Consider the following 18,826-nt stretch of genomic DNA (forward strand, 5'->3'; position numbering starts at 1 on the left):
ATAAATGTGTCTGTGTAGCACGAGTGATTTTAAATATATAGTAGTATTTAGGCACGGTGATTGCACAAACACTTCACGTGCATTTAAAGTATTTAGTAGTATGTGAGCACAGGGTTGCACAAATGAGTTCACGTGCCGGGATTCAAGTGAATAATGAATTAGTAATTGAATTTTTTGGCCTGAAGTGCCGTGTGCTGTTTTGTGTAAGTCTCTTTTATTTTCCTGTGTGTTTATGAAACACACTGAGCGCCGCAGCGTCTCCGTTTCACCTGCCAGTACCGCCTGTCTCTGTGTACTCCTTTCTGGCTTGATGTCACCCTACAGCCAGCCTGTTCACAACGGTGCATAAGGACCTTTTTATATTATTGTGTTACATGTTCCCATGTGTTGCTACAACATAAGGTGTGTTTATTGTTTTATTTATTTATTTATTTATTTATTTATACATTTTGACCACTTTTTTTAAACTTTTAAATTGCATTCCCTGCCTCTGGCTTCCTGTGTACCTGCATGGACCTACCATGAATTACATTTCCCATGATCAGGATTACAGGAGGCTGTGTGGTCCAGTGTTTAAAGAAAAGGGTTTGTAACCAGGAGGTCCCTGGTTCAAATCCCAGCTCAGCCACTGACTCACTGTGTGTGACTCTGAGCAAGTCGCTTAACCTCCTGTGCTTTCGGGTGAGACGCTGTTGTAAGTGACTCTGCAGCTGATGCATAGCTCACACACCCCACTGCTCACATGTGTAACTGAGATGGATTTACCAGTGAGCAGGAGGATGATGGGAAATGTAGTTCTGAGAGATCCATGCAGGTACAGGAGAAGCCATCTTGAGGCAGGGAATGCAATTTAAAAGTTTAAAAAAAGTGGTCAAAAAATAAAAACAGTACACACACCTTAGTAAACAGTTGTAGCAACACATGGGAACATGTAACAATAAAATAAAAAGGTCCTTATGTACCCTTTTAATCTCTATTTTGTTCAACATCTCCACCTTGTATGTCATGTACCAGATTTGTGAAAAGGCAAATAAAACAGTCTGGGTTATAAAACCAGTAACATCTTAGTTTTGTGTGCAAAGGCTAGACTGTGGTGAGTTTAGCCTTTGCACAACGGATGCTTGTAATTTCCTTTCTGTTTTAAAAAGTGACCCAAATGAAACTTGACAGGAGAGAGAAATCTGCAGCACTGTGCTTCCTGTTCTTAGCGATTCACATCGCAGTGCGATTAAAATGGAATTGCACTGTACTGATTGCAGTGCAAATCGGGAAAGTCATGTGCAGCGATCAGGTGGTGCAATTTGTGTCTCATAAAACCTTGTACTTCACCCAGGGTCAGTGAAGGTTGTGCAGCTTATTTCTGTGGAGTATTTTGCTTCAATGAAAAATGTGATTTTTTTTTTTTTTTTTTTTTTTTGAAATCTAGAAAGGAACAATTTTATGCTTCTTTTTTATGTTTTTATTTATTTATTTTATTATTATTTAAGCATTAATATATTGGGTTATTTCTTAATTTCAGACAATTCCTGTTTTTCAATCAACTATTTGAATTTCCAATTCAAATAGTTTGTGCAAATGTTGAATGCAAGTTTAAAAAAAACATCCCACAGAGCTGTGTGCCGGCTTCAGCTTTGAAGTCCTTCACAGAGTGGTGTGGGATGTTTTCTATTAGAGAAGTCAAAACTAAACACATGTTTGCATGAGTCTCGATTTCAATATGACCTCAATGTTTCTGTTTTTATATTTCGCGATTTTAAAAAAAGCAAAAAAAAAAAAAACACACACACGCTTTGCCTTTAGTCAAATTGCAAACGCTCCATTCTCAGCTCTGCAGCGCTGTCATTACCAGCACCTTAATAATAGTGGGCACTAGTGCAAATCTCTATTTTAATAGGAATAATAATAATAGTAAATTAGAGTAAAACCTTGTATGGTCCATGCAGTTACAGGCACACAATAATCCTGTGGTGTTATTCTAAGTAATTCTGATTTCAAAAAACCAAAACGGACACAAAAAACAAAAACAAGTGTAGTTTTCAAAAAAAAAATTTGATTCATTTTCTGATTCATTTTCACCAAAAGCAGCACCTCTGATAAGCCGATGTCGCACACGCACGCACCCACGCACATGCATGCATGCTGATTGTCAGACAATTCAATGAACCCTCAAACTCCGAACTGAATTAATAAGCAGGGAACAGATGTGCTGGAGGACAAAAGGTGCTGCAGCTACTCACACAGGGTTACGTGACAGAGGCCATTGTGCACCTGCCAGGGAGAAGATGAGGAACATCCGGCACGCCTTTATAATCCACCAGCTTCATGAAACAGGAATTTAGCAAGACACAACTCCAGCTTTCACCAGTTACCTGTGCACCAGAATCTGAAGTCATTGCAGGAAGGGAATTCAGACTCCCGTTGCACAGCAGTGTTACTATGAGTTTAATAAGACACAGCCAAGCTTGCTTCCTCTGCACTTGGCTCATCAAGCTCACAGTAAAACCTGGGATGGGTGAAACTTATTTCCATCTTTTTGAATTGAGCTGTTTAAGTTCATAAACAGCTGTTGAATTTCATACATTTTGTTTTAGTATTTCTCAGTTTAGCACAGCTTCTCAAACTCTGTCCTGGGGACCCCTTGTGGCTGCTGGTTTTCATTCCAACCGAACTCTCAATGACTGAACTAGACCCTTAATTGAACTGATCATTTGCTTAATTAGACCTTTTTACTTGTTTTCAGCTCTTAAGCAGTTGCAGTTCAAGTTATTTATCGAATGTTATAGCTAACTTCGACCGAGTAGGACCGAGTCTGAGAAGCCCTGATTTTAGCACTAGTGTTAATTAGAAATTTCTTAATAAAAGATACCTGGCATAGTGTAGGGGTATGTCGGAATCTTTTTTTTTTTTTTTTTTTTTTGCGCTATATAAAATAAAGATTGATTGATTGATACAGCGGTTCATGTTCCTTTGAACACTTTCCATTTGACGATATTTTTTTTTTAAATTATTATTTTTTAAATTCAACATCTTGTACAAAAGCACTCCTCTGCTTTCTCGCCTAGCCTCGCGCTGCAACTCGTACGTCGTAAACGCCACACAGCTCGGCAGACACATCAGGAAGAAGGAACAAACAGCACTGCAAAGAGCTGAAGAACAGTTAGATAAAGAAAGATTTGCAGGTTTAGACTGTCAGTGGAGTGTTTCTTCATTTGGAGAAAGCGTTCGTTTTATAACTTTTGTGATTTGTGTACCGTGATGTCAAGGTCATCATGGTATTTTTATCTGATTGTTATCAGGCCATGACAGTTTTATACAGGCTCACCCCTAGCTGCTGACTTCTCTGTTTTCATTGTTTCCAAAGGTCTGGTTCCACACTCCTGAAGGACAGTAGCAGCTGACGAAGAGACTCCAGCAGGACGGAAAGTAGGGAAGAGGTCAGTCGGGGGAAGGAAGGATGGAGAACATTCCCAAGTGCTACTACAACGAGAGCTTGCTGTTCTTCTACAACAGGAGCGCCAAGAACATCAGCTCTCAGTGGCAGTCCAAGGACTACTTGGTGGTCAGCATGGGGCTCACGGTGTGCTTCATCGTCATGCTGGCCAACATCCTGGTCATGGCGGCCATCATCATCAACAAGCGCTTCCACTACCCCATCTACTACCTGCTGGCCAACCTCGCAGCCGCTGACCTCTTCGCAGGCATTGCCTACATGTACCTCATGTTTCACACGGGCCCATGGACCATCAAGCTCCTACCGGACCAGTGGTTCGTACGCCAGGGCTTGCTGGACACCAGCCTCACGGCTTCTGTGGCCAACCTGCTGGCTGTGGCTGTGGAACGCCACCAGACCATCTTCACCATGCAGCTCCACAGCAAGATGACCAACCAGCGTGTCATCTTCCTGATTTTGTGCATCTGGCTGGTTGCGATCCTGATGGGCCTCATCCCCATCATGGGCTGGAACTGCCTGTGTGACCTGAATGGTTGCTCCAGCATGGCCCCCCTCTACAGCCGCAGCTACCTGATCTTCTGGGGGGTGCTGAACCTGTTCACCTTTGCCATCATGGTGGGGGTCTACACCCACATCTTCGTGTACGTCAAGAGGAAGACCCTGCGCATGTCCCAGCATACCTCCCATCCCAAGCAGAAGGAAACTGTAGTCAACCTCATGAAAACTGTCACCATAATCCTCGGTGAGTCTGAGAGCTTTTAAAAGAAAAAAAAAGAAAAAAACTTTGTACATTTTTTTAAATGTGTATATATATATATTTTTTTAATACATGAATGGGGAATGGTGTCGGCATTTAGATCCGGTTTGGTCAAGCAAGGTCCTGTAGGGCCATTCCACTCCTGGTCTTTGTTCCAGTCCTGTTCTAAATTGTTGACCCAATTAAACTTCCATTCAGACCCTGCAGTAGTTCATCATCTCATTTTACTTGTTAAACCTGGAGTGGAGTGGCCCTCCAGGATCGGGATTGCCCACCTCTGTTTTAGATCAATTGAATAGACCTCGTCGCCTTAAGACATGCAGTAGCACTGAAGAGAAACTATGAAATGAAACAAACTTTTACAAAGGGAAACAGTCGCTGTTTTTAGATGCCTGTCTATTTGCTTGAGTTTCCTACAAACCGTCTCGCACCCTTGGGATCTGCCAATGCAGGGATGGAAGTGAGACTCCCATTGCATAGCAGTTTGATCCATTCCTGGTTTTACTGTGAGTTTTAATAAGACACAATTGGAATGGTCTCGTGGCAACTCCAAGAACTCTATTAAAAAGCTATTGGTCCGGTGCGAGGGTGTTTAGTTCTGAAACTCCACGATCACTGCCAGCTTCTGTCCAGAATACTGAGTCCGTATTTTGAAATCCTAAGCTTAAAACATATCTCTTTGCTCTGGCCTTTCGCTAGCGCGCAGTCTGGAGCTCTCTTGGCTTGCTGTGTGTTTGTGTGAAGCGCCCTGGGATGCTTGCTCCTGAGGGATCCTATACAGATTGAAGTCAGTACTGTCTGGTAAAGGCACTGGCTGAGCCTAGTCTTCTTCAGCTTGCTTTCACTCTGTGCTTTGTTGCACTTTGCTTTCCTTTAAAAGGCTATCATCGTCAGGCAACCACAATCAGCATTTTACTGTCTAGCAGTGCAGCTCGAGATTAGTCAGACCACTGTGGGGGCTGTACGTCTTCAAGAAGGTACTGTCGTTACTAGCATTGAAGTAATGCACAAGTTCCGGGAATCGACATGGTTAATTAGTACACATCCTGGCTGACCCCAGTGTACCGAGATAAGTCTCAGGAAATCCTGCCCATGATTCCTGGTAATCTCTGGAAGTCCCGTTTGTGTTTTTTTTTCTGAAAGCTGAGCTGGTGTTGTTTTTCTTTATTAGGCTCTGTTATGTGCACTGTTGTGCGTTGGCGGGTTGGTTTTTTTGAGTGTAGTCCAGACTGGAAGAAGTACCGTTTCTCTGCCTGGGGCTTTCTGTACAGGCCTGGAAGTTTAACTTACGCGTCTTTCTCCAGAACAGGGGTGGGTGTCTGTCTGTCTGTCTGTCTGTCTGTCTCTTTATCAGTACTGTGGAAGCGTTACACTCAGGTGCAGCGTTTTTTACAGTGGCTGCCTGTGGTAATGTAAGATACATTTCAAAAACACAAATGTGCAATGCAGAAGGTGTCAGGCTAATTCTAGCTCAGGTTGACCCAATTCTGGGTGGGGTGAAGGTGTCTGAAGATGGGGAAAGTCACCTTTTCGATAGCATTTGGGCTAGTGGGGGGCTGACATAAAAATAACAGTGGTATCATTTTAAAGCTTGTTTTTTTTATTGCCAGCAAAAAATAATTGAGCTACCTAATTTGAGATTTGATGTAAAATGTGACTGTGTTGTTCAGTTTGAGTTAGAATGACTTCTTGGGCTGGATTCTCAAAGCTTTGTACTCCAGATTGTCACTCGTGGAAAGGCACCCAATAACGTTTCCAACCTCACAAATAAACAACTCAGGCATCCAGTGCAGGGGAGCGGTCAGTCCTGTTTATTTAAAATAATAAATAAGTCAAATTCATAATGAATTCCTACTGAATACCAAATAAATAACACCCATGCGCTTCCTCAGAGTAATTCATTTTGAATTCAGCCCTGTTAAATGTGGATTTAATTACCCATATTCATTCCATGCTGTTGATCACATGTATAAGGCAAGCATGCATTCATGAATGAACACTTCTCTCAATCCCCTGGTGGGTGAGTAAGAGAGTATGAATTAGTGAAGAACAAACAGTGAATTAGGAACAGATGGAGGGGATCGGGGGATTCTAAATTATTTTGAAATCACGACGAATTAACAGGGCAGAATTCAAAATGAATTGCTTCAGAACTCGGATATTAAGGGGTTATTTCTGTGGTACAGCCTCTCGCAGGCAGCCTCGTACAACGGGTTGCAATGTTGGTGGCCGCCACTAGGGGACCAGCAATGGTAGCTCTAGTATGGAAGATGAGGGGTGCTGCCACTAGGGGACCAGCAATGGTAGCTCTAGTATGGAAGATGAGGTAAGTAATCTGTCGCTGATCTGCCCGTCACATATATGCTCTAACTGTTACCCGCCATGATCAAGCTCTTCAGCAAGGGCTTATTCAACAGAGGGCTGTGCTGATGATCCACACCGCCACGCTCGAGCCTCTATTGAAAAGTTTTAGACGGCAAAAAGTAAGCAAACCAGATTATGCGCAAGCATAGTGATCTTTGTGGAAAGCCATGTGGGTCAAAAATGTGTTGGGCTGCTTTAGAGTGAGTCAGAATCTCATGGGACAGAAAGGCAAGCACGCCATTCTGAAATGCCTCGCTTAAACAGTGCCCAACTTGCTGGAAATGTTTAGTGATTTTTTTAATATTTTTTTTGTGGTGACTTTCTGTTATGTGGAATGGAATAAACGAGAACCAAAATGGCGAGTTCAATTTCAGTTTTGTTTGCTTGTTCAGCAACTAAGAGTTAGAACATAAGAACATAAGAAAGTTTCCAAACGAGAGGAGGCCATTCGGCCCATCTTGCTCGTTTGGTTGTTAGTAGCTTATTGATCCCCAAATCTCTTCAAGCAGCTTCTTGAAGGATCCCAGGATGTCAGCTTCAACAACATTACTGGGGAGTTGATTCCAGACCCTCACAATTCTCTGTGTAAAAAAGTGCCTCCTATTTTCTGTTCTGAATGCCCCTTTGTCTAACCTCCATTTGTGACCCCTGGTCCTTGTTTCTTTTTTCAGGCTGAAAAAGTCCCTTGGGTCGACACTGTCAATACCTTTTAGAATTTTGAATGCTTGAATTAGGTCGCCACGTAGTCTTCTTTGTTCAAGACTGAACAGATTCAATTCTTTTAGCCTGTCTGCATATGACATGCCTTTTAAGCCCGGAATAATTCTGGTCGCTCTACTTTGCACTCTTTCTAGAGCAGCAATATCTTTTTTATAGCGAGGTGACCAGAACTGCACACAATACTCAAGATGAGGTCTTACTAGTGCATTGCACAGTTTTAACAAGTAAAGCTCGCGTTATTACTGTGTGAAAACGTGTCGATGGCTGCTGTTTACTGTGAAGAACTGGCAATGGCGAGGAATGAATAAACAAAAACAAAAACAAAAATTGTATTTCGACAATAAACAAAGCAACGTTTAACTTGAACTGCTATTTGGCATCCTTTGTTTTGTAGTTAATTCCCTGGGTAAGTCCTACACAACTTATTCTTTATTTCTGGGATATTTTTCTATTTTAACTTGTTAAATATTGTTACGTCTTGCTGTAAAATAAAGGCACACACACGGGTCACGCCCCCCTGCCCCTGCTGCTATGCCGTCTGAGTTCTGAGCAATATTATGGCTTTTATTACTTTTTTAAAATGAACGAATATTTAAATTATGACCGAATATCCGAGCATGAAAATTCCGTGCATGCCCCAGCACTAGTGAAAAGTGGGGTGGCTTTGAACCCATGGTCCTGAGCGTTGTGGAGTTGGGGGTGACTGTGCTGTTGTGCTGACTCTTTCTCTCTCTCTCTCTCTCTGTCTCTCTGTTCAGGTGCCTTTGTGATCTGCTGGACCCCTGGGCTGGTTATCCTCATTCTGGATGGGGTGGACTGCACAAGCTGCAATGTCCTGCTCTATGAGAAGTACTTTCTGGTGCTGGCGGAGTGCAACTCTCTGGTCAACCCCATCATCTACTCGTACCGCGACAAGGAGATGCGTAACACGTTCAAGCGCATCCTGTGCTATGTGTGCCGGCGCCACCGGTCCTGCGACGACACGCCCGCCGTGGCCTTCTCCGCCCTGCGCTCCGAGAACGGGAACCCCGACTCCCACTCCAACTCCCTGGTGTGAGGGAAAGGCAGGAGCTCGATCCGGACCTGGGACCTTCGTTTAACACAAATTGTAATTGAATACAATTTAGATCTCCGTCCTCCAGAGTGGCTTCGCCTTTTGAAAGTTCGCTCAACATCAGAGGACTTTCGTTTTGCACCAGGAAGAGGCGCAGCTCTCTCGTACGTCCATTACAATACCGTTGTATTTCCCCAGCGGGCAGAGGGAGCGTTTGCTCACTTCTGCAACCGAAACGAGAGATTCCGGTTTCGTTTTTTCTTTTCTGCACGACGAATGCAATACGTTATTTGTTTTCGGAAGGTTTTTTTTTTTCTTTTTTTTTTTTTTTTTTTTCCCAGATTGGGATTGCACTGGAGACGGTAGACAAATGGAAAGAGAGGGACGTAGGGGAATGGTTTGTGTTGTGAGCAGCATATCCTCTTACAACAGCGCTGATGTAAGTCTCAAGATAATCACAGCCTATAGCAGTGGCAGGGAGCCCAGCTAGCTGTACTGTGCCTCAGCTCGTTTCCTGTCTGCAACAGTTAGAGACGTTTTTGTCCATGAACTGTGTAAAGGACCTCTTGAAAGGATAGTGTTTCTCAAGGTTATGTTTTTGCTGTCCTTGTAAATTGTATTTAAGAAAAAAATAAGATTTAGGAGAAGGAAATGGGACCACGGCCCAGGCGTCTTGTACATTATTTATATGCTTTTACAGTGTTGTCATTTTGAAAGCCATGCTTTTATTCACAAGCATTTGCACAAACCTTCTGCTTTCTTTTTTAGATTCTTCCAAAACATTGTTCTAGTCTACTCGTGAAGTAGTTACAAGGAAATATCCAACCAGCAAGGCAAACTTTTAAACTTCTCCAGTTTCATTTCAACTGCATTGCCAGCAATAAAAAAAAATAAATAAATAAATAAACAGGGCAGAGTAGAGGTGCAGTAACCACATTTTTGTTTTAAATATGCAGACGATGTCTAGCAATTATTGTATATTTATTTATCACAGATTCCACATCAGAGACACTTGCACGCTAAACAATAACTATAAATACTGTTGGCTTTACCAAGCACCCCTATAAAACAAAACTCGCCAATAAGACACGGCCGCACGAAACAAGCACGGGAGAAAAATGTATTGACCTGAGCAAGTGGTTCACAATGACAGCCCTTTCCAAACACACGGAGGGGCGGGTCTACCTGCAGGCAGTCTGGGTGTGGCAGCACAGACGTGACAAAACTGGAAACCTGGAAGCACAGTCTAATACAAACGCAGCAGAATTGTATCATGCCTCGAGCCGCGGCGCTTGGGAGCGATTGAGAGCAGGTTGAGCAACGGGGCAGGATTTCATATATATATATAAAGAGGTAGCAGCTTTTTTAATCTTCAAACACTGGACAAAGCAGAGCTGCATTCAGCCTCTCTTTACTGTAGCATGGCAGACATAGATTTATCCCCCAGAACTCCTGCACCGAAATACTCCATGTGGATTTCATTGAAGTCTTATTCCCCTGAAGCTCATAAATTAAAAATAAAAAAAAATAATTAAAAGGAAAGAGAAATGCAACGGTGAAATCACTACCTGGCCAGGTAATTCTTTGAATGTCACCACATGGAGGTGCCACTATACAGGGTAATCTATGCAAAGGTGCCATGATTAAATGTGTTTTGCAAAGAGAGAATCTCTTGCTTGGGAGCATTTATTTAAAATTTTAAAAAAGCCTAAATGAACTTAATAAAGCCGCACAGTGTGCTGATCAACAGATGGGACTGTGTAAAAAACAGTGCCTACAGATCTCAAGGTACTAGTGGCAGTGGTTCTCTTATCGGGGGGGGAATGCGACATGTTGGGAATGTCAGGATTCCGGAACATGATCCGAAGAGGTGTTTGAAACCTGAATGCAATGAGAATCTCTGTATCAAGGTTACCCAGGAGCACAGGAGTGTGTGTGTTTCTCTGGAGTTGCTCGGAGTGATTCAACACGAGGGCGCTGGGATACCAGGGTAGTGCCGAGCCTCGCTGACGGACTGGGGCCGCCTGCGCAGATACGGATTGCCATGTCACGGGCAAGGCTTGTAATAGACACTGAAAATAATAATACAAAAAAAAAAAATAATGCCAGTCATTGTTTTGTTTTGTTCGTTTTGCTTTCGTTTCTTCCAAAAAAAGCCTTGTTACGGACAATTGCAGACACTGAACAGCTTATGAGAGGGGGCTGCATTGTACTGTGTGTTATTTGAAGAGGGGGCTGTAATGTACTGTGTGTTATTTGCAGAGGGGGCTGTAATGTTTGCATTTTGCAATTGCATTGCATATTTGCAGACGTCATGCACATGTATTTGATTAATTTATAAACCATGTTACAACGAACGGGAACATTGACAACATTTCAAGCAAACGCTTGTTGAGTATTCAAATATATTTTGCCCCCTCCCCCCGGCTCTAGACTTCATTGTAGAAGCAGATTTCAACACAGGGCTCGGCTGCTTTTTATCCTCGGTCTGAGGAATGTGTTCCAGAACCCTGCAGTGTTTACGAGAAGCTTGTTGCTTTACCTTCGCTGTGTCCCATTTTGTCCATATAGCATCTTTTATTTATTTTTTCACAATAATCCCGATTTAGTTTTTTATATTTTTGTTCATAAATCTTAGATAAATCAACTTGGGAATCCTTTCTTGTCAAGTTTTGTTGGGGACAATTCACCAGCAGAGAGACTCCTAAACACTCTGCGTCCTGCAGCAGTGGTGCTGATTGAAGTGAATACAGTGTTGTGGAAACAGCATTATAGCAGGTGAGAGTGTAGTCTGGATACACTGCGATCCTTAGAGATTCTGTTGTTCTCCTGGCGAACGCTCCCGAGTAAATGTTAAGAAGTGCACAGCGCAGTTGATCTATGTGATTAAAAATGTAAAAAGTCGGCTGTTTCAAACTCTAACACTGCAGTACAGACAGCAGGGGACACAGCAAAGGAAACGTCTGCGGTAAACTTTGCAGGCGGTTTTATAACCCTTTAGAGATTGAGGTTTACAGGAGCAGCGCACATACACTGTCTGTAACTTTTGCTTTTTGTGTTTAGTTTCCTTGTGCAATAAAAGTCTTTTTCTATTTTGTACTATTTCGTGCTTGAGTCTTCTGTAAAAAAGGCGTTTATGGGAAGGAACATGGGAACGCACGGTTTCATAAAATCTGTGAAACTCTGGAAACTGTTTTTAGTTTCTCTGTCAGGTTCTGCAGATGACAGCATTACCAGCACAATGGGTACAGAACCATTGCATTGCCATTGCAGTACCACTGCCTGCATGCATTGCCATGGAAGACTGTTTGGAAAGGGGATAGTTGGCATGCTGCTGTACCATTCTGCCAGTGGCAGCCTCGTCCCGTTGCAGCTTCTGCTAATATTGCCCCTCTGACAGTGCACAGCCGTTGCCACTGTATCTGCATTGCCAGTGAAAATCATTAAGTAGATACATTGATTAAAAAAATAAAAATCTGCTTGTAGGCTTGTAAGTTCTGTGGCTATAAAAAGTTGAGCAATCTTTTCGTGCTTCTTGCATGTCTCAGCATTACAGCGGGACAATGCTGTTGCCGGAGGAGTTCTTATTTAGCTTGGCTCTGATTTCTTCTTCAATTCTAAGAGCTGCCTCCACTTGAGTCATAAAATCAGAGCTCCATGTGAGTGTGAATTCCAATGCTGTCAGCCTTTCTGAGCTTCACTGCACAAGCCCACACTGCATGTTTACTGCAGATTCTGGGATCGCATTATTTGAAGTGGCATAAAGTAGTGACATGATAATAAGCAGCAGGCAATCGATATACCATGCTTGTGTGTGTGTGTGTGTGTGTATCATTAGGCTGCCATCGGAGCTCATATTTCATAAGCATGTTGAGTGTGTGTTTTTTTTGAGATTTGGTAATTTTCTGCTCCAGTAAAATAACACACATTTCTCTGTGGAGAAAACCAACAGGGTGTAGCTCTCAAGACGGAGAGCAGGAGTGCTGTGACCAACTGGATCCTCAGTCCTGGGATATTATCCATTCAAGCTGTTCTTTTTAGGGCTCATTCTGTAGCTTTGCTCAAGTGGTAGCACCGAATAGGACACTGGAAAAGTGGCAGTCAAGTATCTCAGTGCAAGGCCCAAGCACGGCAGCAACACAGTAATGTTTGTGCGTGTGTTTGTTAGTAGCTAGGCAGCAATGCCACTAGTCTAATTGAATGCAGCCGTTTGAATTGGATGGAAAGTAATGGTGAAGTGCCCGGTCTCACGTGGATGGAAACACAGTTGCTTTTGCAATCTGTTATGAGACGAGCGCTTCTTCACACAAATACCAACTGAACCGCTGAACTGGACAGACTAATACCAAATGTAATCAAACACAAATTGAGAGGCAAAAATGCTTTTAATTGTCAAATTAGAAGAAGTAAAAGTCTAAATAAAATTGGAATTAAAGAAAAAAAAAACAGCACTTTAGAAAACGAATGCAGTTTTTAACAGTTCTGTTTTGATGCAGTTTATAAAACTGTATGCGCATAAATCAAGCCCCAAACATTATCAGATACTTTATTAATGTGTATTTAAGTGTCGAAACAAGGTTGTCACCAGAGCAAAATAATAAGCTTCTGATGGAATCTGAACTGGAATCTTCTTCCATGTTTTGAACTTGGTGGGAAAGAATTCCACAAATGCAGGAATGGGAAGGGGGGAAGGGGGGGGGGTCTTTAATTGAGCGCAGCTCAGCTTTCCAGATTCTGATCTGGGATGGTCGTAATGTCACACAAGGGGGAGGGGGGGTTGTGAATGTTGTATGTGCTTAGGACCCAAATTTCATACCTTCTGCAGGGAGGGTGAATCTACAGTGTGGGGGTGTCAGGGTGTGGGGTCCTAATACCTAATGTGTGTGTGTGTGTGTGATAGTTTGCAGTGCTTGCTGGGTAAAAGAAAATTTAAAAATCCCTACAAGGGAGGAAACTCTTATACCCCTGTAATGTTTAAACAGATATTTCAAACCAAAAAAAAAAGAGCAGTATTTCCTTTAGCCCCTGGAACTGTCATTATTGTATTATTGCGTAAGATAAGAAATCTACAGTGTGTATGGCAGTCGATACAAAGTCTTCACAACAGGATAAGCAAACGTGTGTGCGAGCGTGTCTCTGTGCGAGGGAGTGTGTGTGTGTTTATCTGCCAGTGCTCTGTGAGTGGGTGCGTGTGTCTGTATGTGTGCGTGTCACCAGCTAGATGCAACATACTGCTTAAGAACTCTTATAAATGTCTGAACGCACCAATCAAAGCAAAAGGAGCACGCACGAAATACCAAAGCGCGGGTTCCAGTACTTCTGTCATAAACGAATCCTTTAAATGAAATAGGTTTGTTTGTTTGATAAAGAGTAGATATTAAAATACTAGACATGGTGTATTTTGCTTTTTGTTCTATTAAAAAGTGGTTCAAGTTTACTAAAGGCTTGTCCTTAATCCCTTCCCTTGAATTATGGTAATAAGCGAAGGGGGCTTTTGTCTGTGACTGTATATTCATGTTAATTAGATTTAAAAGGGAACAGAATATTTAGAATACTCAAATGCCATTCTCTTTTTAGCTGCCCCCTTTTTGTGACGTTTGCAATCACTGAGTTCTTCTTACTGAAGTTACTGTCACTCTGTTTTGGTTTTAATTGTAATTTTTCTAAGTCTGTGTTGCTTTGACTGTGAGTTCGGGAAGTGCTCTTCAGTTCCAGTTGCCTGGCACAGGCCTATGTAATCTAGGTGAAATCATCCAGTCTTTATAACAGACGCTGTAAATCTCCTCGGGCAAAGGCGTCTGATAAAATAATATTAAGCAGTGCGGCAGTCCCTTGAATCAGAACAAAACCTGGTCCCAAGCAGCCGATTCACTAGGAAGACACTGGTTGATTTACCCTTCGTTCCCCTGGTATTTTTGCACGGTATCTTTGCAGTTAGACCGTGTTTGTTGATTACATTACTGTGGTTTGCTGTATTGTTTCTTATGCTTTCACTGTGCTTTATTATGCTTTGCTGGGTTTTTACTGTAGTAAACTCTTATTATACATTATTGATGTATTTGTGTGTGAAGGAGTGCACACAACAAGGATTGAACAAGCTTCCTTTATTGATCCCGATAATCAAAGGCACAATATTGTCTAGTTATTAGCAGAAATGAAGCAGTGCTGTCAGTCCCCAGTTTGTGGACGCAGCAGTGGACGCAGCAGTGGACACAGCGCTGGTGTGTGCTCATGGAGGATCTTGATGCTTCTCCAATGCACCTCCAAGTGCTGCAGTCTCTACACCCCTCTGAGTGCAAAGCTCAGCTGCTGGCTTATTATCTCTGTGTTCCAGCAACATTCGGAGGTCAGGTCTGTTAATTTTATTACCCCTTTCTCAGGCAATATAACATTTTAGCAGCACACACTGCCCACATGCAGCTGCCCCCTCGATCATAGCTTTGCACTTACAATAGTTTTATTAACTCACCTGAACACAGGTAATCGAAAGTAAATTGTATTTGAGTTTTTGCAATGAGGAACACTCAGAAAGATTGTTTGACTGTGTTCTGCAGTTGTGGGTGGGGTTGGGAGTTTTCTCCCACTTCCTCTAACAGCTGTATTTTAAAAGCTCTGCTGCTTTGCAAACCGGTCATGCCGTTTTCAGTTTTTGTTACCCACGGTATAGATTTGTTTGTTCCGTTTGTTGACTGCATGACTCCTGCAGCTCCCTTCACTTGCTAGACTTTATTTTCACTTTGAATTTGAAAAATTCAGTTGAAGCTGGCAGCAGCATTACTGTAGACGTGCTCCCTGCACAGCACAGTTTAACAGCACAAAAGATCCCACTTGAAATCCTAATACTGCTGTACAGGGAGAGTGAATCTACAGTGTGTGTAACAGCACAAAAGATCCCACTTGAAATCCTAATACTGCTGTACAGGGAGAGTGAATCTACAGTGTGTGTGTGTTTCTCTATCTGTGTGTTCCACGTTCCTCGCATTCTTAGTTCTCTGCAGTGAAGCTGCCTGGATGTTCTGGGCGAGACTCAACCTGTTTGAAAAGTCACTTCCAGATCAACACCTTTCTGCCAAGTGGGAGGCCTCGCCTGTGTTGCCATGACAGCCTGCTCTGGAGAAGGGGGGGGGGGGTGGAAGGGGTGATGGTGACATGGCCGTACAGCTGCATGCTGGGAAATGTAGTTTTTTAACTAACAGGTAACTGGAACAGCAGCAGAGGAATTCGAAGGAATGGAGGAACACACTTTCTTTGTGTGCTGTTCAGTTGTTTGATGCTGTTTAGCTGGACATAGCTCTTTTCTTTGTATATTTTGATTTCAATACAAATGCTTAAAGTACAGTGAGATCATGGCATAGCATAGGTCCACTGTAGCCCAGAGGATACCTTTGTTTACGCCACTCTGCTGCCCCCTCGTGGTCACAAAGTGGAAGTGCATGTGTGCTTGTTCTTCAACAGCGCAGTAACTATTCAAATGTTTTTTTGGGATATTTTCATTATGAATAAGGTCGTTTTATTGGATGTGTTTTTTTTTTTTGTGTGTGTGTGTGAAATCCTCTCTTTCTGAAATGTTTGATTTAACCAAACAAACCCCTCAGCTGATTTTAAATGTTCTCAACTTTGTAAAACCAACGATACGTGTTCTGCGATTTTAACCCTTGACGCGCTGACTGTTGTGTTGGAATTGTCATTCATTAATCGATTGATCACAAAACGTGACCCGCGTGTTCCATGTAAAAGTACACCGATTCTTAAGACGTTCTCCGGATCCCTCATTTTTATAAGAGGTTCTGAAAAAAATCTTTTTTTTTTTTATATGCCATACATACAAGTTTTTTTTTTTTTTTTTTTTTTTTAAAGACGTGCTGGTAAACATTCTCCTAGATTAAACCGTGCTTTGAAAAATAAGAAATAAGAATAATCTTGAGACAGACCTTGTAGTTTTGTTTGGTTCTGTTGTAAAGTTAGTCATAATGCATCTTCCATAACTGCTTTGGAACTGCTAGATTGCTGACCCGCCAGGACCCGGTTTGGGAGCGCATGGACCCGGCTCGGTCCAGAAGGGGTACCGCTTCATTCCGCGTTATTCTAACAGAATGAACCGGCCCGGCACTGCCGCACACCACCGCCTGCCATTGCTCTTCCCCTGCCACTTTTAATTTCCAAACCAATTTGTTCTTTATCTGCTTTGTGCTGACGGCGTGGGATATTTATATTCCATATCCCAGCCCCCCTCCCTCTATCCACCCCCCAACAACTCATTATACCCGCGGACCATTTTCATTTCATCTCTCTGCTTTCTATCCCGTGAAAGAGGCGACGATTTATCAAGCAACCCAAAGACAGCTCCTGCTCCCGCGTCAGCAAAATTTCTGACGGTACAATTTCATTTCTTGTCATCTTTTTAATCCGACGCTTCTTTTTTTTTCACCTCCCTTGAGGCTGCCATCGAGCAGCTAAAGCGGCCGGATTAATCACACCCCCCTCCGTCTACCGTATCTCGCTAGCTACTCTGTTTTGTACAGGTTATGTTATTTAATTTTAATGGAAAGCAGGGGAATGAGAAAGCTGAAAGGGACAGAACCGAATTTGGACCCAAATTCAACCCCATGCGCAATAATTAGTGTGTGATGAAAGGCGCTGTAGACGCGTGAATTGTACTGGATTGAATTTCTGTTTTGTATATTGATAAAAGTCACTATCTGTTTGGCTGATTTGACTTTTACATTTTTACAGAATTGAGCTTCTATTAAACAGTAAACAACTGAAGGAATTGCGGTAGTTTGAAATCGCGAGAGTATTCTGGAAACCTGCTTTGCACAACATGAATAAATATACTGTTAAAACAGCCTGCAAATGAACTTGCTGATTTATATTCAAATCATTTTACAGATATAAATATCCGTACATACACGTTATTTACTTATAAACCGCATTTCCTGAAGCAGAGATGTGTTAATTTAATGGAGGTGTTTATTGCATGCATCAAAGGTAAACAATAGCTAAGGTAACATGTTTTTTTTTATATATCTCAAAAGAAATAAAAATACAAAATAAATCATTTAAATGATACAGGACAATAGAACAAGTCTTACCATATACATAATGGCACTTCATTGCATGAATACACATTGATCTCACCTCAGACACTGACGGGTTAATGCCTACTGCCCCCGTGTGGCGCTGAGCGGAACTGCGCGCACCTGCACAGGTAAGGACTGCCGATTTTAAACTTGCGGAGAGGTTTGTGGATCCCTTAGTTGTAATTACAAGAAATATTCGATTAAGAAAGCCGACGCGGAGAGTCGTGGGAGCGAGAGGTGAACCGATATGCTAGAAGGGTCTAATGCTCTTTCACTAACTGTGAAGTCACATGACAAAGACCCTTTTACTTCAGTGTGATGCTGCTTTCAATTATAATGTCTAACAAATAACTTGAGGTTTTTCACTTGCTGTATGAGGCCTGCCAAGTTAAATATTAACTTCTAGTCACTGATAAAGCGGGTTTCCCCAAAGAAGTGAGATGGTGCAGTGAACTAATTCACTGGCTGTTCTCCCTGAAGTACTGGGTTCAAACCCAGCTGAATTCTTCCTTCATTGTCAAAGAATTGGTTAATTTACTATACAGGCATTGACAAAGCTTCTCCATATAAGTGAGATGAGACAGTGGGTTAATTCACTAACATGCTGTATAATCCTCTTGGAGGACTGGGTTAGAATCCAGCGGTTAAAGTCTTCTATAACCAGGAGGAGCCCAGTTCAAATCGATTGTTTCGATTGTCCATGAATGCGAAACACACACAGAGGTACCACTGGCAACGCCTGTGCAATACGTGCAACAGTCAGCGGGCAATTCAGCACCTCTAACAAAAACGTTTTGTTTTCCGCACGCAAATAGTTTAGACAGATGACATCCCCATTTAAAAACTGAACCCCAACCGGTCCCCGAGCTGGGATCCACAGCACGCTGGCACTGTCAGATGCAAACCCCATTCTGCAATGAAGCCTGGAGTAGCTCGTCTTCACAGACCACTGGAGCCCCAGCAGTCAGTGCAAACTCATGTGAACACACTGCTGCTGTCATGCGTTCCGAACGCTACACACATCAGCGTTTCACTGAAGGCACTGCGATGTGCCAACTGGCTTTGCAAATGGAAGATGCGTGTAAAGCACACAGGTATTGGAATATGTACAGCTTCTTTATATTCACTGTGTAAACTGCAAACCATTAAGAGGTCTTGTGGTTTATTTTCTTATTTTGGCATTGTGTGTGTGTTACACCGAACACATGGTCATGCTATCAAGGGGGGGGGGTTGTGGTTGGCTGGCTCCCTGCCTCCTGCCTGCCTCTCATTGCCAGCTGAGAGACATCAAGCGCAATTTGGAGTCAGCCACGAAACCCCAAGGCCGAGCGCCAAAACCAAGCAGCCAAAAAGCTGTGATCCATCACGCTGTCAATTGCTTTTATTCTCCAGCAAAAAAA

General features: G+C 42.6%; 1 protein-coding gene across 1 annotated transcript; it reads left to right on the forward strand.

Annotated features, from left to right (window-relative positions):
* The first annotated feature begins 2,722 nt into the window (after positions 1-2,722).
* lpar2a (lysophosphatidic acid receptor 2a) lies at positions 2,723-11,445 on the forward strand. Its single transcript, XM_041241976.1, has 2 exons — positions 2,723-4,193; positions 8,051-11,445. Exons 1-2 carry the CDS (start codon positions 3,455-3,457, stop codon positions 8,347-8,349), a joined length of 1,038 nt encoding a protein of 345 aa, XP_041097910.1. The 5' UTR covers positions 2,723-3,454; the 3' UTR covers positions 8,350-11,445.
* The last annotated feature ends 7,381 nt before the right edge of the window (positions 11,446-18,826 follow it).

The sequence above is a fragment of the Polyodon spathula genome, unplaced genomic scaffold (genome assembly GCF_017654505.1).
Source record: "Polyodon spathula isolate WHYD16114869_AA unplaced genomic scaffold, ASM1765450v1 scaffolds_865, whole genome shotgun sequence".
Classification (NCBI taxonomy): Eukaryota; Metazoa; Chordata; class Actinopteri; order Acipenseriformes; family Polyodontidae; genus Polyodon; species Polyodon spathula.